This window comes from Mus pahari, chromosome 7 (assembly GCF_900095145.1).
Source record: "Mus pahari chromosome 7, PAHARI_EIJ_v1.1, whole genome shotgun sequence".
Lineage (NCBI taxonomy): Eukaryota > Metazoa > Chordata > Mammalia > Rodentia > Muridae > Mus > Mus pahari.
This window is the reverse complement of record NC_034596.1, coordinates 36,578,923-36,602,797: the sequence shown is the minus strand read 5'-3', so window position 1 is coordinate 36,602,797 and position 23,875 is coordinate 36,578,923. Positions and strand designations below refer to the sequence as shown.

General features: G+C 35.5%; 1 protein-coding gene across 6 annotated transcripts in view; it reads right to left on the bottom strand.

Annotated features, from left to right (window-relative positions):
* The window catches only part of Dgkb (diacylglycerol kinase beta), a 667,872-nt gene that overhangs the window by 147,880 nt on the left and 496,117 nt on the right, over nucleotides 1-23,875 (bottom strand). For all 6 annotated transcript variants that reach the window (XM_021201522.2, XM_029540832.1, XM_029540833.1 and 3 more), the window contains 2 exons: nucleotides 11,225-11,315; nucleotides 2,318-2,513 (listed from right to left, as the gene is read on the bottom strand). In XM_021201522.2, coding sequence (XP_021057181.1) covers nucleotides 2,318-2,513; nucleotides 11,225-11,315 — 287 coding nt within the window. The remainder of the gene's footprint in view (nucleotides 1-2,317; nucleotides 2,514-11,224; nucleotides 11,316-23,875) is intronic.

Sequence of the window (23,875 nt, the reverse complement as noted above, 5' to 3'; positions counted from 1 at the left end):
CGAGCCTGATATTTCTAACATACTCCAGTGGATTGCCACATACCTAAAAGAATATAGGCACCACTAACAGGACTTTATAAAACACGGTTTTAAAATAATGAGAAAGCAATGTTCATGTATATGAAATGGAGAGTAGACTCAGAGATGTGGAAAATGATGAAAATAAAATAATAAATTCTGAAAGAGTTTATAATAACATATTTTAAGAACACAAAACAATGTCTGTAATGACACAATATCACACCTGTTTCTGTATCAAGAAATTAAAAAAAATAAAGTACTAAAATATTTGAGAAAGGGGCACATATGGCTAATTTTACTATTAAATTCATTTTTACACATTAAGTATAACATTTAAACCCAAACATGAGTATTTTGAGAAATATTTGGTGACTGTGTTTCGAAATACACCAAATTGATCATTTTTTACTTTCTAAAATTAAAATAAACGAGACAATAATAATTGGTTTTAAAATATTCAAATAAAATATTGCAAAAATTTATCTGGAAATACAACTAGGTCAGGAATGTAAGCACAGCAAGTTTCCGAAGGAAGCAGACACTTGAGCCTGATGAGTCTCAAACATGCTCCTCTTACTGGTCAGATAACAGCGTTCGACAAATGCCGTATGATAAAGTGTTTCTGAGCCACAGTCCCCACATATTTGCATTCTCTCCTTTCTCTTTATGTGTGAGAAACTGGCCCTGACAGCTTCGCAGTGGAGAGGGAGAAGTAGGAATGGGAGACTCTTCCCTTGACAACAGGTCTGTGAAAATAGCTGAGGCTGGTATCCTTGTAGCGTTATTTCTAGTACATAGCCTTAAAGTAAAAGTGTGTAGTGGGCAGTTATGAAGCCAAGCAAATGACACATGTCTGCTAATTCTATATTTTCACACATCTGCCTGGGAAGAGCATTCATGAGCCATAGAGGCTTGGAGAGCTCAGTGGCGAGTGTAACTTACTTGGGTGATTATTAGGAGTAGAGAGATGAGAAGAATATGCCATATATTTCAATATATAAAATATTTGTGAATATATAGTCTAATGTAAATATACATACATTAGAACAGAAACCTGACACACTCTCCTTCAATGTTTGCCACTTTGGGATACTAAATTTCACCTAACAGAAGTTATTGCCCCCAGCTTAAATTTGAGCCAGGTACATAGAATATCAAGTGCACCACCCTTTTCATGTCTCATTACCTAGTGATATTGAGGCCTCATTCTGTTATAGAATAACCTCCTCATATTTTGCTTTGGCCGCAGAGATAATAAAATTTAAATTATTCTCTTTATTTATTTGATAGTGTCTGACTCTATATAACCCTCTATTTACCCACAGTTGGCTTCAAATTCTGGTAGCTGCTGACTTAGCTATCAGAGTTACAGAATTTCAGGGAGGAATGCTCATGCCTATATCAACAGGCTTTCTTCTTTCTTAGTGCTATTAATAATATTAGATATATTTTTAAAATTAAAAAGAGTAAAGATCATATATATATATATATATATATATATATATATATATATATATGTGTGTGTGTGTGTGTGTGTGTGTGTGTGTTTATAAACAAACTATGGAGATTATCTTCACTTTGGTGTCTTTGATTATAATATCTCTCAATAATTATTTCTCATTCTACAATATAACTATATTATAATGGTGTCAAAAATATATTCCTATAGCTGTGGATCTTGTTTGTTATCCCTTGCTCCTTGTTTATCAGGGCCTTAATAGTGTCTTTAACTTTCTAGAAAAATAGAAGCAGATAAAAGTATATTGAGCCGGGCATGGTGGCGCACGCCTTTAATCCCAGCACTTGGGAGGCAGAGGCAGGCAGATTTCTGAGTTCGAGGCCAGCCTGGTCTACAAAGTGAGTTCCAGGACAGCCAGGGCTATACAGAGAATCCCTGTCTTGAAAAATTAAAAAAAAAAAAGTATACGGAACCATAGTAACTTAATACAAGATGATTTGACTATCATATCTTGCCTGAAGAAACAAGAGTTAAGTCTTTTTCAAAAGAACTGCGCGTTTGGTACAACTACTTAAGATGGGTCAATTCCAAAACAGCTTAGAATATAGTATTTTCTATTTGATTCTTACTGCACACATACTGTACATTTTGCTTTCTGTGGAAGAAAAGCTATCACCATCGAAAGACTAGAAAAGAAGTAAAATCTATCTGTATATAATTTTAGAGTCCTCTAAAATTTAATCACATATATAGGCATCTGAAATACTTTCTTTTTTCCAGGTAGCCATTGGAACAAGAGTTATAAACAATTTAATGTATAATTTTGGGAAGTCTTACCTTGACTTGCAAACTTCAGCTCTTTTGCATCTGTGAGAGTGGGTCTTTTGTCAGAGCCTTTTTTCTCTATTCGTCGATGGCTTCTTTTCTTTTTAGACTCTCCCCAAAGATTAGATCCTCCATGCATGCTTGGTATATTCAAAATTGCAATTCCTTCCAGAGAGATGTTTATCAAATCTATTTGTACTCCATCACACTGGAGAGAGAGAAATAGAGAAAGGAAGGGAGGGAGAGAGGGAGGGAAGGAGTGAAGGAGGGAGGGAGGAAGGGAGGGAGAGAGAAGAGGTGTTTCATGTCTCCTTGATTTTTTATTTCTTCTCTTTAAAAAAAAGTTATTTTAAACTCATGCCAATACAAAGAACAAAAATGCAGTAACATTAAAAATTTGCCATTTATAAATATTAAAAACAGTCATACCACATCACCAATGTATTTTACTCTATAGGAAAGATTTGGGAGAGAGACATGTTTGTGATTTCTGTAACTCCAATATGCAAATTGCAGATGAAGAAGGTCTAATTTAGGAATGAAGAAATTGTTATTATCAATACTTCTTTTTAATGACAGATTTGAATTCATGATCCTCCTGTATCTGGCTTGGTCTCTGGTCTCTTCCCCCTTCTCTCTCCCTCTCCCTCTCCCTCTCCTCCCTCTCCCTCTCCCTCTCCCTCTCCCTCTCCCTCTCCCTCTCCCTCCCTCTCTCCCTCCCTCCCTCTCTCCCCCCCCCTCTCTCTCCCCCTCTCTCTCCTTCTCTCTCTCTTTCTTTCTTTCTTTTTTCTCTTTCTTTCTTTCTTTCTTTCTTTCTTTCTTTCTTTCTTTCTTTCTTTCTTTTTTTCTTTCTTTCTTTCTGCCAGTCTGTCTGCTGTCTGTCTTTCCTATACTCCTTCCTTCCTTTTTTCTTTTCTCTTTCTTTTTCATTTCCTCTTTCTTTCTTTCTTTCTTTCTTTCTTTCTTTCTTTCTTTTTTTTTTGGCAAGAAATGAAATATATTGAATATATTGATAGGCGTTTATAAAGGAAAAGTGAACTCAGTCCCAAATGTTGATCTCAGAGATCCCAGTTACTTCGGAGTGAGTATGACTTCACATTCTAAGCACATCAAAAGTAATGAGAGGCATGGCTGTCGAGATGAATGTGGAAGACAGACAGAATGGAGTGAGAGAGATGTCGGCAGAAGCAGTTCAAGGATTCTCCAGCCAGTGTTACTCACTTGCTGGATGATAGAACTTGACAGATTGGTTTTTTTCCATGTAACAAGTCACCTTGTTACAAATGTGGTTAACCAGCTGCCATTTTATACAGCCAGATGGGTAAGTTTTTTTACACTTTTAAACTTTCTTTTCCTTATTATTGATGGATTTGTGTGGAGTGGATTTGTGCGGAGGATTAGGAGATTATTCTGTAGGGCTGGTATGTGCATGTGAGTGTGTGTGTGTACCCGTGCAAGTGTGTGTCTCTGTGTGTGTGTATGTGTGTGTGTGTATACAGGTGCCTCTGAAGTCCAGGAGAGGGCATCAGACTCATTGTGGGCAAATTACGGGTGACCGTGACTTGACTAACATGCATGGGCACTGGAAATCTAACCCGGGTTTTCTGAGAGAGCAGAAAAGGCTTTTAACCACTGAGCCATGTCTCCAACCCTTATTCTCTCTCTCTCTCTCTCTCTCTCTCTCTCTCTCTCTCTCTCTCTTCCTTTTCTTTTTTTTTGTGAAGTGATAACTTGTTTATTTTTTTATTCTGCTTTATATTTTCCAAAATTACAGTCATTATTACTATCTCAAATATTATTCTTCCATACTCTATTATAAGCTAAGAAAAAAATACATAACAAATTGAAATACTTTTAAAGTGCTATTTTACGGACAAGCATTTTAAAAGTAGCAGTGTTTCTTTCAAGGGTTGCTACCACCACCACCCACCATGTCCTACAATAATAAGGTCATCGCTAACTTAAACACTAACCAAAATCCTCATGAAAACCCTGACTTTCAGTCTTTGAGGAGGCAATGCCCCATAGAAACCACAACAGAACAAGTGGAATCCTGTGTGTTTCCACGTGTGCCTCATGTTTATGAAGCTAGAGCTGCCTCAGGGTCAGGGAAGTGTCGGCGCAGTGTTACAAAGCCACACATCTTAGTCCGCATCACTGTGGAAGAAACAGTTCTCCAAAATGAGCTAAGTTTTCATTCGATCCGTTTTGCTGTTGAGAACCCCTATTTCTGGGTGATGTGATTCATTTTTTTTTTTTCCTGAAACAAGTGCGTTTTTCTTCCTTTTTACATATTAAATTAAGATCATTTCTTTTTACTAAAGAATTCTGCTCCTGTGTATACTCACTCACTGCTATATATTCTAGATAAACAGATATTAATTTCATAATTAAAAGTAATCTTGTGTAAATACCCTGCAGGCCTCAATGAATCAAACACATACTGTGTGTCAGGCCTCCCACTGTCTTCAAGTGGAACGCACTGGCTGGATAATTAGATAGTACATATTTTTTAACCTTATTTGCATGCATATTATATCTTTTGCACACTGACAAGCAGCAGTAACAACAAAAGTCAGATTACCACAGGGAATTCCCACAAAGAAGTCTTCATTCCTTATAATTTGCAGCCTAAATTAAAATAATTTGATCTTTGACAAGGATGAAATGTCAAGCAGAAGGGGGTCCTCTACAAGCCACGGCCTGTGGCTTCTGAAAACCGCCTAATTTATGTCAGTCACTTCTTAATACATATTTAAGTATTACACGAAAAAGATGATAAATATGCAATCTGACACCTTTGGTATTTCCCTGCTGTTAATTTATAAAGGTCTGGCTTCCCCCAAACTGACTAAAATCATTTAAATAACAGAAGAATTGTGAAATAAGCTGGAGCCCGGGACTGGCTTCCATTTCCACTCAATATTGAACACAGCGGGCAGCGCACTAAGACAGTTATGTGACTAGGCCCTCGGACCCCGCTGTGACAAGTTACTTTCAGAATTAGTGAAGGAAGATTCCTTTGTTCATGTGCAGAAAAAGGAGAGCATGCCGCGCAAAAGCAAAGTCTTTCGGTTTTTTTTTTTTTTTTTTTTTTTTTTTTTTGCTTAATTGAGCTGGTGGAGTTAGGGAAGACATCAGAGACACACCAGCACAAGCTACCATGCCTGGGTTTCCTGTTCATAGTTAACCGCATGTGTGGTTTGAAGTTAGTCATCCTCTGAGAAGTGTGGAAAAGGAAACCCAAACCAGAAACTCGCAAGGAGTCCCGAAGAACAGGGAGTCTGAGGAGAACAGGGCAATGTACTTAAGTAAACTGGAGACTATGAGTGGTTTAGTTTCACTAGCTCATGACCCCCAGGCCACCTCTGTTTGCTTTGACATCACATTCATTAATCTGGAAAGTTGCACACGGGTGGCGATGGAGCCACGACTTGCAGCGCATCAGTTGATTTTATGAAAATAAGTCTGAGGTGATGGTTATGAAATATAAACGAGGGATAAGACCATGTCAGGTAATGTTTCTATATGCTTTGAAGATTTATAATTCTTTTAAAAAAATAGATTCTATTTGTGGCTATTGTGAAGGGAATTTTTTTCCCTAATTTCTTTCTCAGCCTTGTTTATCCTTTGTATAAAGGAAGGCTACTGATTTATTTGAGTTAATTTTATATCCAGCCACTTTGCTGAAGTTTTTTTATCAGCTGGAGTTCTCTGGTAGAATTTTTGGGGTTGCTTATGTATACTATCATATCATCTGCGAATAGTAATACCTTTATTTCTTCTTTACCAATGTGTATCCCCTTGATCTCTTTTTGTTATCCTATTGTTCTAGCTAACACTTTGAGTACTATATTGAATAGATATGGGGAGAGTGGGCATCCTTGTCTTGTCTCTGATTTCAGTGGGATTGTTTTAAGTATGTCTCCATTTAATTTGATATTGGCTATTGGTTTGCAGTAAATTGCCTTTATTATGTTTCGGTATGGGTCTTGAATTCCTGATCACTCCAATATTTTTAACATGAAGAGGTGTTGTATTTTGTCAAATGAGAGAGAAGAAAGCAATCACAAGTGGGGAGGCAGGGAGGGAGGGACTTGAGAGGGAATGTGGATGGTGAGGCAGGGCAGTGGGGGTTAGAGGGGAACCTGATTTGATATTGGGTGAGAAAGGGACATAAGCCCTGGGGGCCAGCATAAAGAATGGAAACAGGCAGCCTCAGGAAGTAGGAGGTTGGGAGGACCCCCCAGAACGCACCAGAGACCTGGGAGGTGAGAGACTCCCAGGACTCATAGGGAGAGACCTTTAATGAGGTGCCCAATAGTGAGGAGAGGGAACTTGTGGAGTCCACCTCCAGTGGGAAGACAGGACATTTGTGGGGTTGCCATCCTAAAGTCATACCTCTGACCCATAATTGTTTCTGTATGAAAGAATTACAGGGATGGAAATTGAGAGGAGCCCGGGGAAAGAAGGTCCAGTGACAGGCCCAAAGTGGGATGCAGCTAAAGGGGATGTCCCAGGGCCTGACACTATTACTGAGACTATGGAAAGCTCACAAAAGAGAATCTATCATGACTGTCCGCTGAGGGACCCAACAAGCAGCTGAAAAAGAGTCAGATGCAGATATTTGCACTCAACCAATGGATAGAAGCAGTTGACCCCTGTTGTTGAGGAGAAGGGCAATTCTGAAGGAGGACCAGCGGTTTTGATTAATCTGGACCCTTGAGATCTTTCAAACACTGGACCTCCAAACAGACAACATATACCACCTTATATGAGGCTCCTAACACACATACAGTAGAGAACTTCCAGGTTTGTGTTCATTCAGAGATGAAGCACCTAACCCTCAAGAGACTGGAGGACCCAGGGACTTTAGAGGTCAGGTGGAGTCGGGGTGGGGGCATCCACATGGAGATGGGGTGGGGAGGAGGTGTGGGATTTGGAGCAGTTGGAGAGTGGATGGGGGGNGGGGAATGGAATATGGAGTGTAAAAAATGAATTAAAAATAAAATAAAATTAAAGAAACTTAATTACACCAAAAAGCTTAAAAGCCAACAGCTTCAGCCTAATAAACTCTGAGTATTTTTTGTTAAGTACAAGGTCATTAACATCTACAATGGAAGGAATATATGCTGTGAAGCCACTGCAGATATATTTTATATTATTGTTAATCATTCCATTTGTTTACGTCTCAAATGTATCTCACTTCCTGGTTAATAGTTTTTCCAACACTAAATGCCTAAATGAACTATTACATTTTATTTCTGCCAATATATATTTAATCTTAGTTTATAAAGTTTGGATAGCTGAGGGTAGAGCTGTTAAATTTAATGAGATATAATCAATGATTGGCTCTATTTTTCTATGAGTTATATTTTATGCTTGTGTCAATATAGTTGTTAATAATTTTACTCAATGACACATAAAGTGTTAGCAGGTTTTCTTAGTACTAAGAGAGTGTGGCTAGGACCATAGTGTGGAAAAAGCTTAATATCTTCAAAAACTCAACTTTCAGGTTAACAAACAAGAACAACCTTATTTTTTCAAATCCTATAGTTGACTTTGTACCTTCTAGGATCTTGCATGTGTTAACTCTTGATATATCTGAATTATTTTTGAAAAAAATCTCCGTATTTACTATCTTCCAGATTCGCTAACACCCAAAAGACTGAATGTCCTATGGAATGCTGACTGTGGAAGATGGTGGAAACCCAAAACCTATATTTTTTTGTACTAAAGTTAGAAGATAACAAAGATTCTTAGAATTGAAACTACCAATTTTTAAGTCACTGTCTCAAGCTGAGCAGTTGCATGAATATAGCATTGATTTGTTTCCTTACATTTAATTGTTATGTGAAGAATATTATTATTTTCTCATAAATTATTAAAAATATTTAACTATTAAATGAATACTTTTATACTATAGCTATGATTCATAGTATGAGCATAAAAATTAAATCAGATAATGCAGGTATATTGTTTAGTGCAGGATATGAGATAAATTTTAATAATACATGTATTTTAGCTGTTGCTATAAAGCATTTCCTCAGATGTTTATTTCCCCCCAAACCTTTACTTTTTCAGAAGTAGCTCTCTGCAGGAAAGAGCCCTGTGACATAAACATACACACAGAAAATGACTTGTTTTTGAAGGAGCTGACATTAAAACATACAACCATTGCTTGAGGTTCTATTGTTACTATCACGGCTTGGTTCTTGTTAGACATTTTTCAGACCATAGTTGGTATGATTTTAGGACACAAAGGAAGCAATAGCAAGCAGAATCAAATTTCCGAAGTGCTGATTTCTTATATTTAATTATGAAGTAACCTTGAGGGTAGAAAGTCATATGCTACTAATATGATAAACTGAATTCATTAAAATGTGAGCAGTAAGACACACTTGGCCTTGCTATCCACACATACAAACACACACACACACACACACACACACACACAAATATATATATACATACATATATATGTATGTATATGTAACACACACACACACACACACACACACATAAAATAATGGGGAGAACACACTGTATTAGATCCAGTTTATAAAGCTATGCTAATGATTCCTTACAAAAGTCAGAAATATAGAACCAGGAAGCAGAAAGTCAGACTAGGAAAATTTTGCAAGCATGACCCTAAGATAAGTCACTTAGTTGTCATCCATTTATCTTGAGGCATATCCCAAATACTCCCTTCATCCCAAATAAGATGTAAAGCTATATGTTGTAATAAGACTTATTTTAGCTGTCTTTAGAAATTTAAAAATCAGTGTTTTCTACATTTATTTTCATTCAAATTACTTTTGCTACCAAATGCAACTTATAGAAAATGTTGTACTTTGAGACACACATAGCAGCGCTCTATGGATCTATATACTTTCAATCTCTGCTCAGGGAAAGACACAAAGAAGGAAAGGCACAGGAAGGCTTAGGGTCTCTAATCATACAATAAAAAGGCATAGACTGGCTTCTGCTATAGATTTTCTTTTAGCATAGTTCAGAACAAAATATTCAAAATGTATAATATAACACAGTTTTATGAATTTCTGGTTCTTGAACTTACAGTGGTAATATAATTTAAAGATAAATATATGTGTATGTATATAATAACCAGACATCTAATGATAGGACTGCAGAGCTGGCTCAGTGGGTAAAGTGCCTGTTTTATAAGTATGAGGACCTGTGTATAAACTGGATGCATTGTGTGTACTCCAGGGCTGCAGAGACAGACAGATCTCTGAAGTTTACTAGCAAAGCATGTGTAGCCAAATTGGTGATCTCCACGTTAAATGGCTAGAGTCTTTCTCAATAAACTACATTGATGGTGAAAGATAATGGCTCCCTATGTCAATCTCTGGCTTCCATATACATGTTTAAAAAACACATGGACATACACCTAAACATCGACACACATATACCATACATATAAAGTCATTTTAACATATACAACAATATATACTATTATACTACATATGAATAAAAACAGCATAAATTATTAATAATATATCATATATACAATACACATATGTATTTACATGTGTACGAAAGCATAAATGTAAAGGATCAACATTAATTTGAACTTTCTAATATAATTATGATTTAATCTGGCTTCATTTTCCCTAACCACCAAGTCTATTTCCAATATTTAGTCTTATTCTCTAATTTTAATCTGAAATAACACAAAAATGTTACATTGAGGATATTAGTGTTTTGTATTATCACCAACATTAAATTAGAAAATTATGATATTGTAGAGCTTACTTACCAAGGATCTTATAAGCGTCTAAACACATGGATTTGTGCAAGATTCTAAAAAATTAATCTTTGACACTCATAAAGAAAGTAGCTCTACTTGAAATTAAGTGTAGAAAAAGACAGGCATGGTGGTACATCCCTTAATCACAGCACTTGGAAGGAAGGAATAGCTAGGTGATTTCAGAGTTTACAGCCATCCTAATTTATATTCTAAGTTCCAGGATAAACAGGGTTACACAGAGAGTCCTTGTCTTAAAAGCATAAAACAAACAAACAAACAAAAAAAAAAAAACAAAAAATCTAAGTAAAGGTATGAGTCTTGTCTTAGGACTACTTTCACTTCTGTTCATTATTATTACCTGCAAATGTACTGTGAATACCTTAGGTACTAGGATATAATATAATGTATTCACATCAGCTATTATTATTTGCTTCACAATTCTGTTTGCTTTGACTTTGTTATTCATACGAAAAAAAAAAAACCCTTTTGTTTAATCTTTAAAATCTCTCCATGTTTAGAGAATGTATTCAAATATTTGAACACTACAAGGTCTAGATATTTTTGGTAGATCTACAAATCTTTCTGAAGTGTGTCTTTTCTTATAATCATTGGTCTCTTTCTCATTTTTTCCTATCCTATATCTATAATGGAGAATGGTCACCTTGTGAACTGAGAAACCTCACTAACAATTGAAAGAGAGAGTGGATATATTTTATCATTTATCTGTGAAAGTAAGCAGACCTTTAGTGCACTATATTTTAAAGTTATGAGACACTGAAACCTGAAAATGTTACCTTTTGTCTGTTTGGTTGGCTTTTTTCTTTATCAATTTTTGATTTTCTTCAACAACTTTTTTAAATCTGATACTGTTTTCTTCAGGTAAACACAGCAAACTCTTCACTGTTTCCCAAAGTTGAATTTTACATCTCTTCTTTTTATGATATTAAAACAACTCATAATCAAGCCTTCAGTTTAATTTCAGATAGCATTACATTCATTATGAGTGACAAAAAATCGTATCTTAGAATCAAGGGTAAACCTATATCTATTGCTAAAGTATATTTCTTAATAAGGTCCATACTGCAACACCAAATAAGCAAACACAAGTCACTTCAAACTTTTACAAAAGTGAGCCCATTTTTTCTTACTTCTATTTCTACAGATTCGTGCAGCTTCTTGCAGGTGGCTGAGAAGGTTTCAGATGTGCCAAACTCAAAGTACCAAAATTTGTTCTTCATTCTGGAAAAAAGGAAGAGAAGCAGCTTAGACCATAATCATATCCAAAGGGATTGAAAAAAATTATCTAATTCACCCTGCCTTATATCTATGTCAGTTTTTTCTGTTGTTATAAAACACCAGGGCTATAAGCCACTTGAAGAAGAAAAGGTTCATTTCGCTAAAGAAAGCCATGACAGGAACTCACTGCGGGTACCTGGAAGCAGGCAGTGAAGAAAAAGCTGTAGAGGACTCTGGCTTACTGGCTGTATCTCTATGCCTTACTCAACCTGCTTTCTTTTCTTCCCCGGGACCACCTTTCTGGGGTAGGATCACCCACAGTGAGGTATGCTCTTCTACACCGGGCACTGTTTAAGAAGATTTGCTACAGGCTTGCCTATAGGTCTATCTTATGCAGAATATCAGTTGGAGAGTTCCTCTTCTCAAATAACTCTAGCTTGTATCAAGCTGACATAAAACTAATAAACATTCGATTCTTATGAATAACAGGAAATATTTGAGGATATGCAGTGGATAATCACATAATTTCAAAGCCTGCATGTTAGTGTCAAGTTGAAGGAGAGTCCCTGACAGCAATACAGGCATGTGTTGATCTTATAGAGTCATGTATGCCTTTGACTTTTCTATCTGTTGGTAGCAGACTTTTAAAAAACTGGACTTAGAATTTATAATTCTTGTGTCTGAAATAACTTCATTTTGAACTTTTAACTATGTAACCATAAAATATTTATCTGGGAGAAGATAGCAGATATATGATATGCTACAACTTTTAAATATATGTTCTTTATTAATTGAAAGGATTGAAAGATTAAGTGTTTTAACAGAATATAATTTCTCACTTGAATAACAGTAGAAAGTGATGATATAGTCTGAAAGCACCAAGCAAGAAAGAATAATGCCAAGAAGCTGAATATATTAAAAAAAAAACAACCTCAGTACCAAATATTAAGTACTATTATATTTTTTCTTTTGTCACTCTATGATGACATACTTGCCTCTTTGTATCAGACAATTAAATTCATGATAACTTACTGTAACTTCACAGAGTTTGACTAAACTTTTATATTATCTAAAATACATTAAAATTATTTCTTATGAATAAATACAACTTTAAATTATTCACATATCTCATAATGAATATACCTTCAAATAGAGTAAAAAATAAGTAAAATGACATATTTTCATACATCAAAATTATGTTGAAATTTTTAACTATCACATGAGTTTTCTTCTGTTTTTCTTATAGATATTGATATGTTGCCATTTTATTACATTGTGAAACATTTTGACATGCAGATGTTCTACAAAGTTATTACTAATTAATTGAAATGTTTTGAAATTTGACATGGCACTTAATGTTGAGCTTCCTTTTATGGTCTATTATAAAATTTCTGATACAAAGTTACAGGATATGAAAATGATCTTATATTACCTAGACACACTCATTATCATTTAGGCTCACACAGGCTTTATTTGCTTTAAAAATTCCATATGGCCCTCTTTCAATCGCTTGTAAGCTGAAGAACAAAATTAGTGTCAAATTTCATAGGATCTTGATACCACAAACTCTTACTTCCCCCACAGAATATTTTTATGAATTTAAGGCCTGAGAACACATAGGCCAAAAATGTAAATAAGAATGAGTAGTATATTGCAATCTGTGGACCTGTGCCTATGTTCCCAGTAACAATGGCTGAAGTTATACATAAAATTTGAAATATTTCACAATTCTGATAAAATTACATCCTTCTATATAAGGAGAAGATAATATTGGTTTATGTAAGATTCCCTGAAGACATCATTTTAAGAACATAGTTTTTGTGTTAATTCATTGAGAAATCCACACATCCATACAATGTATTTTGAGTATGAGTATGAGTATGAGTATGTATTTTGAGTATGTATGAGTTTTTGATTATGAGTCATTGCTTTTTTTGGAATCAGTTTTCTATAATGAGCAGGTGTAACACATTTGTACCAGTAGTTTCTCCAGGCATGTACACATTCAGTCATTAGTTTGTTCATTCACTCAACAAGTATTCAGTTGGACCATTTACGTCCATGTGCTACTGTGTTAAGCTCTAAAGATACAAGTGCAATTGTTAATGTTACACTATGACCAAACTAGGAAAAATGTTGCAGAATTGCAGGCATGTAAAACAGCAATTAAAGTGTTAGCTAAGTATTGTGTGAGCATTCTTAAATGGCTCAAGTAGTTTGGTTTCAATGAACCCAAAAGGCTTGAAACGAAGTAGCATTTAATGGACTATTTGTAGGAAGCAATGAAGAGGTAGAGTTACGTTCTGTCCTTCTTGGCAGTGTGATCTGACATAACATCATGGTGAACATGAACTAGCAAGTATAATGGCGCCTACTTCACAACATGTTTGCTGAAGTTAAAGGTTAAGGATAGTGCAACACCGAAAGAAGTGCATGATCAGTGCAGTGGCATGGCCAGCTTTATTTTATGGACAGGTAAATCTAGGAATGAAGACATGGACTAGATGATTAACATGCTGGTAACTTGCAAGGAACATGGTAGAACAGTTCAAATAAAGGCCTAAGCCAATAGTCAATGGGAATGGACAAGAGGCACAATTCAAGAGACATAGAAGAGACAACTGACATGACTCTCTTTTACTGTTGTGCACTGTACCTAAGTTACCTCTGAGTGGGATGTAGAAGCATGAAAGGCCCGGTTTATATTTTGCAGGTTTTGTGGTCTAAATAATATTATATTGCTGATGAAAAATGAGATAAATATACAGGGATTAGGGTTCCATGCAACTGATAATTCCCTTTAGTTTCCACTCTGCCTATTAAAGTTTATCATGCTTTCATAAGAAGATTGTTTCAAGCAACAAAGAAACACTTATTTCACAAAAACTTCCTAAGAAACAGAAATCTCGAGAATTTACATTCAGTCTTTATTCACCATATTAGTTAGCATTACTGCTCATGTGCAGAAGCTACTCTAAATTCTCCATTATTACAACCATTTTATGCTTCACTTCGATAAATATATGGAGGCAATAAAGAACACATAGAATCAGATCCACATGACAAATTAAAGGCTGTTAAATTTTATTTTTTAAAGCAAACTGGTCCTCAGGTTGTAGAAATGCAAAAGAAGCACATTTGGGCATGTATGCCAGTTATTTTTATGGTTCACAATAGAAAATGATTCAAATAATTCAGACTCAGATTTGTGAGAGAAATCACATCTCATTGGACTTGAGAATATGGGAACTGGACATTCACTCGTTGTGAAATAGTCACATAGAATCAAATTTATTGCACATTTAGACAGGATTTATAACTCCAAGTAAGATGAGAAATGTCCTACAAAGTCCACATGCAAAAGTTATGCATGCAATTATAATTTTAAGTAATGTGTGAAGTCTTTTCCCAATGAATTTAATTGTAAATCTGCAATTAATATTTGAAATGTTCAGTTACCAGAAGTTCAGGTAAAAATGAAGAAAAACAAACTTCCATTTACTTGGTATTTTCTCACTAAGAATAATTTTGTGGTTTACATATCATCAGAGAAATGTAAGCTGTGTAATATTTTGTTGAAACAAATTGTTTTTGACATTATGAAATGTAGGCACTGTTTAGTTCCATGGATATTTAACTTTGAACTAGGCAATTTAAGTTTCAACAATATTTTTTTGTTTGGGATATTTCTAGTCCCCTTTCCTTCCATTCTTTCTTTCTTCCTCTTTTTTAATAACATGAATGCTTCAAACATACAAAATCCAATAAAATATAAACTGCCAATGCACTTCTACAAAATAAGTAGAGAGGTGCCTAACCAGGCATGTAGGTTGCTTCTGACAAGGCTGCATATTAAAGGAGATGCAAACACTTAATTCATCTTATGTGGAAATCTTCCATAAATGCACATAAAGCTTCATCCAGCGATATCATCCCTAAAGGTCATTTGCATCTTACAGGTGCAATTGCTATGTATTCAGTGGGGAAGGCAGAAAGCACAAGGAGATCGTTTACTAAATATGAAGATATCAGTCTTCCAGGAGGCGCTTGTACACTTGTTATATGTAGATTCAGGAGATGATAATCAAAATTCCTCTTGATCTTGGACATTTAAAAGCACACAGAAACCTAATGTTCTACTTAACGTACTTTTTTTCCCTGTCAACAGATTTTTATTAAGCTTTTGATGTATATGATGTACCAAATAGTCTAATACTTAAAGACGGTAAGTGCTGTCTTCACACAATCTGCCTATGACACAGATCTGTCATGCTTTGCAGGTAAATGTTGAGTGCTTCTTAATCACCTTGGCTGCTACTACAGTATCAACACTTATCAGTATGTTGTTTAAGCCATTTATTGTTTCTTATAGTTTTAGGAGCTGAAGCCCACAATCAGGATGGACCAGAGTGCCAGCATGTTTGGGTTCCTGTAGACAGTTCTTTTTGTTGTCATCACTAAACCTACAGTGACAGCTCCCCTTCTCATTACTTAATTGTCTTCCAAAGACCCACTTTACTATCACTATGGCAACACAGATATAGGATTCCATAGAACATTTTGGCAGACACAAACTGATCCACAGCTCGTTGCCAGTCTTGCTCAGATCACTCTAAAAACTACCTTTGACCACTACGTTAGTGTTTCATTGCCACCACCACCACCACCACAACATAAAAAAAACTCATAAAATTAACTATTAAAGAGGAAAGGATTATTTTAACTCATATTGTTGGAAGTACAGCTCATGACCAAGTAACCTAGTTACTTTGAGCCTGTGGCAAGGCAACACATTGTAACACCCATGGGAGAAAGACTGCTTAGATCACAAGCCAAGGAACAAAGGTGAATGAGGAGGGGAGTCTGGGTCCCCAAACCCTCTTTACAAGCACCCGCTGATGACCTAAAGATCTTCCTGTAGTTTTCTTAAAACATAACGTACTTTCAATACAGAATTAACTCAAGTATGTTTTACATTTTTACAAAAGGTGTTCCAAAATTCCAACATTCATCTCAAACATGATAAGGGTGATTTCACGAAGGGCAAACATTTTCGCAATAACTTTACTGGAATTCTCTGTTTTAATCTTCCAAAGCCATAGGGTACTGTAAAGTACAGTATGAACTGGATTTGACTGAAAATGTTGGTGAAGAGACACACAGCCTGGTTAATTTACAGTAACATGGTAAATTGCAGAATTAAAATAAGAAATCAAGTCACTTTGATTTGATTTTACTACCCAACAAAAAAAAATTACATTAAACATGGGGGCACAGAATTTTTCATATATCCCCAAAGGTTGTGAAAAATTACCATAAAAGTATGGCAAGAGTCAGATGGATGTCACTAGAGTCATTATTTAACTAGGGAATGGACAGGGGCTAGAAAGGTCAGCTTAGAGAAATGAGTGCGTTTTGGAGCAGCTGTGTGAAGCTGTGTGCAAGCCATGCTCCAGACCGAGTACCTGCAAGAAGCAACAAAGGGAGAAAAAGGGATTTGTGGTGGTTTGAAGACAAATAACCGCAATCGGTTCATACAGTTGAATATCTCATCCCTATATGTTGGAAGTGCTTGGAAGGATTAGAGGTATGACCTTATTGGACGGGGGTACTTCACTGGGGATAGACTCGGAGGTGTCAATAACCCACCCTTTACTCAGTTACCTCTCTCAGCCCTGTTGAATCCCAAGATGGAAGACCTTAGTTACTACTCCAGCACCATGCTTGCTTGTCTGCTACCTGAGATAATGGTCATGGTCTCCACCACTTTTCCTTCTTAAATTCTCCTGTGACCACTGTGTCCATTTAGTTCTGCCCATGGACATGGGTGTGGCACCATCAATTGGAACATGGGTTTTCTCACTTCTTGAAGTCTCCCAGGAAACCCTATGTTGCAGGAAGGACTCCAGAACTTCTTTCTGTTACCAACTAAGTCTTGACCCAACCCAAGTGAAGTCAGCATTTTAAAAAAAAAAGTTGGCGAAAATAAATATAACAATAAATCATTAAGAAAAATAGGATTCTGTTTATGAAAAGTTCATGGGGACCTTTTCTCTATGTTATAAAAGTTATAGTGTGGATAATTAAGTATTTGAAGGTAGCAGGCAACTACAATTGCTATCTATATGAACATAGCAGTGGTGCCAGTGACTTGTTCTATATCATTTTAAGTTGTGTAACAAATTCCATCTCATTTAGATTCTCAAACCTATATTTCTTTGTTTACAGCTCTTCGTGTCTTTCACCTAAGAGAATAATGTTGATAGTAGTTCATCAGGAAGAAACAGTGCTATGTCTTTAGTTGAGGCATTTTACAGTTACATCAAAGACAGCAAACAAGTCTTATGCTTCCAGACTACAGGTAGAGATAAGGACTTAAAAAAATGATGTATAAAAATACCTCTATCTTATTCATAAGACGTGCTTGTGAAATCCCAGGGAGACACTGAAACAAGCCATAGAAACGTCAGACAAACTCATATAATATTCCATTCTGGTTTGTAACAAAAGATGGATGTTATAAATATATCATTTTTAACTTGAATTACATTTACAAGACTAAACAAAGTTTCTCATGTTAGTGTATGAAAAATATACTCTTAGAAATAATGTAGTTTAGTATTGTGTTTTTAATTTTTTTTAAAAATCTAAAGCCTATGAAATAGTGTTGTATGTATAAAAGTTTTCCATTAATGGATAATAAAAAATTAATGCTCATCTAGATATTCTTTTTCTTAGCTTTTTGACATGTATTATATCTAATTAATAAGGTGAAATTAAAAACAATTAAAGTAGCAATGTTACCAAATCATCAGAGAGTTGCATACACACAGTATATACTTCTGAGAGCTGATAATTTTATGATTACCTGAAACTGACATGTTTAGAACTTTCACATTTTGATCAGTAATTTCTCATCAGTATTTCTTTTTTTAATGTATTTATTTTTATTTATTTGGGAACACTATATCTGTCTTCAGACATACCAGAAGAGGGCATCAAATCCCATCACATATGGTTGTGAGCCACCATATGGTTCCTGGGAATTGAACTCAGTACCTCTAGAAGAGCAGTCAGTGTTCTTAACCACTGAGCTATCTCTCCAGCTCCTTCTCATGAGTATTTCTTTATGAAACCAGCGAGGAAGAGTAAACTTAATTTTAGAAGAGGAATAATTGCCTTTCTTATTGAGCACGACTCTATTTCACAGAGCCCAAGAGGTGCAGAAGACACTTTTGACATTTCATTGAAAGTAGAGAAATCTTAAGAGATTCCAGAGGTTTCTTTCTCCTTCTAAAAGTATCTCTCATTGAATACAATAGCGAATGTAGCATCACCTGGATTCTTTTCCTGAGCTATACAGAATGTAGGTGAGATAGGTCAAAAGTCATCCAGGTCAGTACTGGATGATAGTTGTGTTCATGTTCCTTTTCAAGTCTCCTGAAGCAAAGTAAGGAAATGTGGCTGAGTGATCTAGAGTGGATGACAGAACCTCAAAAACATTACTGTGGGTCTCCCTGGTAAAGGTCACATGCAGAGTGAAGGTTCTGCACCTCCCTTCTTGTTCCAGTGTGTTTTTAGGGAAGGATGTAATTTTAAGATGGAAAGGCTACTTTGTCCCTACAAGGAGGAAGGCAAGGAAAACTCAGAAGGACTTAGGCTTCCAGCAGAGTAGATTTACTTAGACTCTGAAGCCATGTTTCTGCATTTTCGTGTTTGTGAGATACAGAAACAGACAAACTGTTTACTTTTTTGAGGATTCTTTCATGGTGCAAAAGCAGACTTGCATATGGTAGACCACAATTTGAGAGGTGGTGCATATGTGTGTTGTCATCAATGAGACATTTGAAAAACAGTGACAGAACAAAACTGAAATGAAGAATTTGTGTTCATGACATTTCTAGCTCATGAGTAGATGTACGAAGACCCTCGAATCTACTTTTCTCTCCTAATTTTCTGTATTATTAACTGTCCTTAGCATTATTTCCACATGTAAACATTTGAAGTAATCGTCAAACCCCATCATAAAACATTCCTGTTTGATGTATCCCCAATTTGCCTCTGATGCTTTTAATACAGTCAGAGTTCAGTAGAGAATAGAAAGCAGCCAGTGAGACTGTCATAGTACAGTAAGGGATACTTCCTATGATATACCTGTTCCCATGCCTTCTATCAATTTAAAGAGGTATGTTGTAATATTTGTACGATCAAAATATCCTCTGAAGTCAGAAATTTTCTATAAAAGTATTTAAGTTACCTGTCAGAAATAAAAATAGGAACCTATAGAGTCTAGCCAAAATTGATAACTAAATGTAAGAAATGGTTTATGTTACTCAAATTGAAAACACGGGTAGAATATTGAAAGGATAACTATATTCATAAATAGAAATGTTTATCATAAACATTTTCTATATTGTATTTAAAGACAAAGAAAAAGGCACTACAAATGCAGCAATTAGCATATCTGGATTTATTCTGGATATTAAGAGACATGAGTGTGCTCCTTTTCTGACGAGATGAGAATTCATTTATTCAATATGTGGGTTTCCTACCTCAAATGTTAAGACATTAAAATTGTATTTCTATGCCTCATAGAATATGTCTTTATTTGAAGCAGCACACACATTTTATGAGAACATGTATATCAACTTATTTTAAGTGAATTGTGATAAATGCTAAAAAGAAGCTCTAAGTTTTTACATGTTAATAAGAAAGACTTCCTTATGGACAAAAATTGAATAGGCTTTCCAAAGGCTCTGGGTAACAGAACTCAGAAAGTCTCTCTTCGCTCTGATTGTGAGCAATCTGAAAGTAATTGGGCTTTCTGTGGATTTTGAAGGTGATATCAGGATTTGTGGTATTGTATGTTTGAGTTATTCCCAACTTCCTCTCTATTTTAAGTGGTATATGAACCTCATAAACTGAGCAAATGTACGTGAGCGACTCTGGTCACTTTGATGCACCGGGACTCAGTAACCTTTGTGCATTTGCCAGGCTGAGGGTACATTAACACATCACTGAGACATGGCCTCCTCAGAACAGTCAGGGGTCCTACAGTGTTCCTCAGCAGCAGGCCCTAGATGGATAATCACAATGGAATAAGCTGATCTAGGGAGAGAATGATGCTTTCCTTCACTCTCTTCTCTATCATTCAGCAGCTGACTTTCATGAGCTTTCTTGGATTTTCTTCCTGCTCCATGCATTGATCTTAATTTAAGCCATGGTCAGTTTGAAGGTATAAAACTTGCTTAGGTTTATGATAATACAGTTCAACAGATATTCACTAGACACTTACTGAGCTTCAGAAAAGTTAGTTAAATATAAATTAGATTTTTCTAAGCCATGAACAACTTCATAACTACAGTATGAATTGATTTGTGACTTTGTATACAAAAATATTTGAAGATGCTCTCTATTATAAAACAAAACAAATTTGCTTAATAACAAATGCTTAGCCTGTTCAAAAGGAAACTCATTTGAAACAATTTGGCAGAGTAGTCTCACCAAAGAAAGTTCACTATGACAAATAAAGATGTATGTGTATGTGTGTGTGTGTGTGTGTGTGTGTGTGTGTGTGTATTTTATATATATATATATATATATATATATATATATATATATATATGAACACATTCACACACAATTATATACATTTATAAACATATACTTGCATGCACATACATGTCCACACATTACATACATACACACATACACAAACACAGCTGCTTTCTTCACTGAAATGCTAATTCTTTTCTATTACTCTGAATCATTTTAATTCTATATTCTATGTCATTAGAATCTATTTTATTTTACTGCACCCTGCTATATTTTCATGTCTCTTCTAACCAATTTTTAGTATATTTTTTAAAACCTGCAGAATCAAGAAATAAAATTACACTTCTTTGCCTCCTTCACACATTATTTCCCTTCTATTCTGTGAGGACTGCTGTGGTTTCACAACTTAAAAAAAAAATACTTCTAATAAAGCTTGTTTCTATTCTCTGACAATTAGTTAAGTGTTTTATCTTTTGTTTCCCTTCACACATCAGCAGTCCATTTCAGATTACCTGACAAGAAGCATAGGTTTGCATTTTGAAAATGCTGTGGTTTATAAAAATTCTCTGACACTAGAACTAAAAAAAAGGACAGTTTCCTTTCTATGATGCTATGAAGAGTTGTTATATAGACATTAATTATCTCACAAAATGATAAGGTATAGGAATTAGACTACTTGAATTATGTTGAAAACATTGATATTTTAAATCAAATTGAAGAATTACATAGCATAACACATGAATCAGTACAGCCATGATTACTTAGATTACATTTGTTGTCACTGATGTACTTCAAGAGGGACCCAGATAACTCCCTGAATATCATGTTCTGGTTTTTTTGTTCACATCATGAAGCTGTATTTTATATAAAATATTCAGGCTGACTTGTACATAAACTAATTGATAGATGTACTCACCCCCCCTCTTGGGATAAATCATGTGACAACACAGTCAGATACACGTGATATGATTCTAAGATAGGCACGAAGAGACTCTTTCCTCATTCTTTTCCTTTCCATGTTTTCTATTGTTTTATTTTAAAAGCTTTCCTATCCAATATATTATCTGCTACTGTTTAAAATTGCGCCCTTAAGCAGGTAGCAAATGAGGATCAATTCTGATGAAAAACATTTATTTAAAGATAAAGCTTTCTTCAATAAGCATTTCAGCAAATCACCAAAACACAATTGCTTTTCCTATGTTAAAACATAGCACCATCATTCATGGATTACCAAAAGTAAAATGTCATCTGATTTTTCTCTACAGTCAGAACAAAGTGAGAACCTTACTCACAAAAGTAGTCCTGAGACCTCAATACAGGATACAGATATCAACCTAGATACAGGTTGACATCATCATATTCTCAATTTTATTATCTATTTATTTACAGCTACTCATTTTCACTAGCGACTCATTGAAAGATGCTTCCTGATTGAACAGATTATATAAATTGTTGATAGTAATCTTCTGCCATTTTGAGCCCATCAGTAAGAAAATAAAATTCTCAGAGGCTCTTTTGGTGTGAGCCATTCTTTTAGTCATAAAAAAAATATTCAGAATATTCTTACTTATATAATATCTTAATGCCTGTAAATGTGGAAGTTCCTATTAGAAAATTCACAGGGCTATGCATATGAGCAAGGCCTTTATTTCCAGGTAGCCACATCACTAGGTGTTCATTCACTCATTCATTTATTTTGTGTTGGATGGTGTCTCTTTATGTTTCAGCCCTTGGTACAGTGTTGGAAATTTATGAATGATCAAAATAAATAAGGTTTGCCATTACATTGCTTTTAGCCATTACTTGTTTAAACACAATTATAGATTCCCTATTAACACTCAAAATGAATGAACTACTTCTTGAGTTTATAGCTGTTTAATAGACTACCTTCTCGAAGGTCATGTAACGTAACAGGCAATACAGCTAACTACCAAAATGCTTATAATAAGTGCCAAGCATATTTATAATTACTTTACTGTCACCGAGTATACCAAAAGAAGGTTTCAATAACTCAGATTCATCTTTTACCTGGATGCTTGACTCTGGATGCTTGGAACTGTCCTACTTCTCGCTTCCAGGGGAAAGTTTCTCTCTAGCACTTGAGATCTAGCCTTGCGGTTTAGCTTGATTAGGGCAATGATGCTGAAATGATGTTCGATGGGCTCCAAATTTTAGGAGTGAAAAACTTGCTCATGTCAAGTTCTTCCTCTTGGAGCACTGTCGGTACTAATGTGGTAAAAACTCACAACAGAAACCAATTTGGTGATGAATTCCAGACTCCTGACTTTAGTTCATCTACCAGTTTACTCTCAGCTAACCCAGACATAGGCACCAACTTATTCTTGCTTCAAGCAAGTGTTTACTCTGGGTGGTATAGTGTGTAAATACAGATAAAAGAAGTGTGAATGTGATTGATGGCAGATACTGTGAGGACAGGCTGTATTAATATCAGAAAAGCTTCTGTAAGATCCACATATATCTGTCCTAGAGTATTGCAAAATTACTATGATATGATGTAGAGGTAGAAAAAATAAGCATAGTATGCAAGATGCTATAGTTCCAGGGAAGGAAATATATTTTTCCCACTAGTAACTATAACCACAAAGGCAATGTGGCAGAAATGGACAGACTTCTAAAGCCAAGTAGAGGAAGCCTTGCACGGTTGGACTATAGTGATATTGCAATGAGAGATAAGGGCATATTGGCAGGCCAGGGACAGATATGAGAGCTATATCACAGTTTCTTATGAAGGACATGGCTAGTAGAAGTGCCTGAAGGGGGGCCGGGGAGGGTACCACACTGAGCAGTTTTGCTTCTTTATAATGGTGTCTTTTTATTCCCCCTGAAGTCAAACTTTGCATTTGTGTTGTATTACTGCTGCATAAGCTTTCTGCAGAAGCAACAAAGGTGAGCCTCAAAGTTAGTAGTCACAGTGCTGCTTAAAGTCATTACTAGGCTTTCACAGAGAAACCTTCAGTTATACGAAGTCTCTAAAACAAACCTGATAA